The sequence below is a fragment of the Herpailurus yagouaroundi genome, unplaced genomic scaffold (genome assembly GCF_014898765.1).
Source record: "Herpailurus yagouaroundi ecotype Mexico unplaced genomic scaffold, PumYag 295, whole genome shotgun sequence".
In the NCBI taxonomy this organism is placed as follows: domain Eukaryota; kingdom Metazoa; phylum Chordata; class Mammalia; order Carnivora; family Felidae; genus Herpailurus; species Herpailurus yagouaroundi.
In genome coordinates, this window is record NW_024412512.1 from 2,920,889 (window position 1) to 2,922,593 (window position 1,705).

Here is a 1,705-nt window from a genome sequence, read left to right on the forward strand (position 1 = left end):
TCAGCCCAGAGCCCGACGCGGGGCTCGAACTCACAGACCGCGAGATCGTGACCTGAGCCGAAGTCGGACGCTCAACCGACTGGGCCCCCCCGGGCGCCCCCAGCATAGAGGTTGTAATGCCCACCCTTCTCTCTCTGCCCCAGCAGGTCCTGCCCGGCCCAGACTCAGATGATTTCCTCAACTCCATCCTGGCTTCTGGAGACTCGGTGCCCGGCTCCCCGATCTGGTCCCCTGCAGCCAGTGACAGTGGCATCTCTGAAGACCTGCCCTCCGACTCCCAGGACACCCCTCCACGCAGTGGGGCAGCCACCACCCCCGCGGGCTGCCCCTCCTACCACCCGGGAGCCCCCTGCCTCGCCGGGCCCCCCGGACCCGTGGCCCAAGTGCTGGACGCGTCTGTGGCCATAGACTTGGGTGGGTCCTCCCTCTTTGTTCACTGCCCTTGCCCGTGCCAGGCGCTGGGCGCCCACACTCGCCCTCTGAAATAGACGCTGTCATGGGCCCGTTTCCCGGACGGTGAAACGGAGTCCCCGTGAGGTGAGGCCGTGAGTCACAGCTGCTGAGCTGGGGCGCAGCCCCCGCAGCCTGGCTCCTGCTCCAGGCGCCACGCTTCCAACCTCATCTCTGTACGTCGATGCCAGGACCATAGTAGACGTTCAGTGACAGACAGGGCGTGAGGTCCGGGGACCCCAGGCCTCAGACGCTCCCCCCACCCCCGGATCTGGGGAAAACTGGCCTGATGCGGAAGACACCCCTCCCCGCCGGCAGGGCCGTCCTCTGTCCCTTCAGCTCTTATTAGAGTCGCTGCAGAGTTAACAAAACGGAAGCTCAGAGAGGTTTGGTCACTTCACCAAGGCCACACAGCTCTGCACAGTCGGGATAAGAACCGAGAGCGGAGCCACCCCGAAGTCTGTGCTCTGGGGAGCACCTTGCCTCCAGCGTGCCGGGTGCAAGGGGGAGGGAGCCGCAGGTGAATCAGACCTGGGCAAGGACCAGGGGGAGACAAGGCCAAGCCGGCTGGAGACCTAGCGGGTAACCCTGGCCGATAACAGCCGGTCCCTCCTGGCTTGGCATCGGGTCCCTCAACAACGTCCTGATGAGTCGGCTTCCCGTTTTCCATCGGCGGGAAGACCGAGGCACCGGTCGGGGATGCTCCCCTCAACCCGGGGCCTTGGGGCCCTAGCGCGTTGCGGTCAATCCTGGCGGCCTTGCTGGAGGAGGCAGGTAGAAGCGGGGAGCTCAGGGGCCCGCGCGTGACCCCTGCGCGTCTTTGTCTCCATCTGCCCTGCTCAGAAATGTGGAGCCAGGGCCTCCGTCGTGAGGAGCGGGCTGAGTTGGCCGACCTGCCTTCGAGCTGCAGCCTCACGGTGAAAGACCTCCTCCTGTCGGGCGGCGGCGGCGGCGACCTGGTGAGCAGCCCGGACCCCACGCCCCGGAACTTCAGCCCTTGCGGGGCTGCCGGGGGTTCGTAGGGCCCCGATGCCTCCCATTTCGGAGACGGGAAGACTGAGTCACACACACGGGGTGGGGCGCTTGCCGCCACGGCCGTCGTCATAACGTTTTTTAAAACAGCTGAAACTTACCAAGTACCTACCACGGGCCAGACACTCTTTTAAATGCCTTAAATGCGTCATCGTTGCCCGTTGTTATTATAATGAGAGAGAGAGAGAGAGAGAGAGAGAGAGAGAGAGAGAGAGAGAGAGAG

The 1,705-nt window shown here is 64.5% G+C and overlaps 1 protein-coding gene across 3 annotated transcripts in view; it reads left to right on the forward strand.

The window, feature by feature from the left end:
• Positions 1-1,705, forward strand: part of CREB3L3 (cAMP responsive element binding protein 3 like 3) — an 8,544-nt gene that overhangs the window by 1,199 nt on the left and 5,640 nt on the right. For 2 of the 3 annotated variants that reach the window (XM_040461665.1, XM_040461667.1), the window contains exons 3-4: positions 144-414; positions 1,294-1,409. In XM_040461665.1, coding sequence (XP_040317599.1) covers positions 144-414; positions 1,294-1,409 — 387 coding nt within the window. The remainder of the gene's footprint in view (positions 1-143; positions 415-1,293; positions 1,410-1,705) is intronic. The other variant, XM_040461666.1, reaches the window with a different exon arrangement.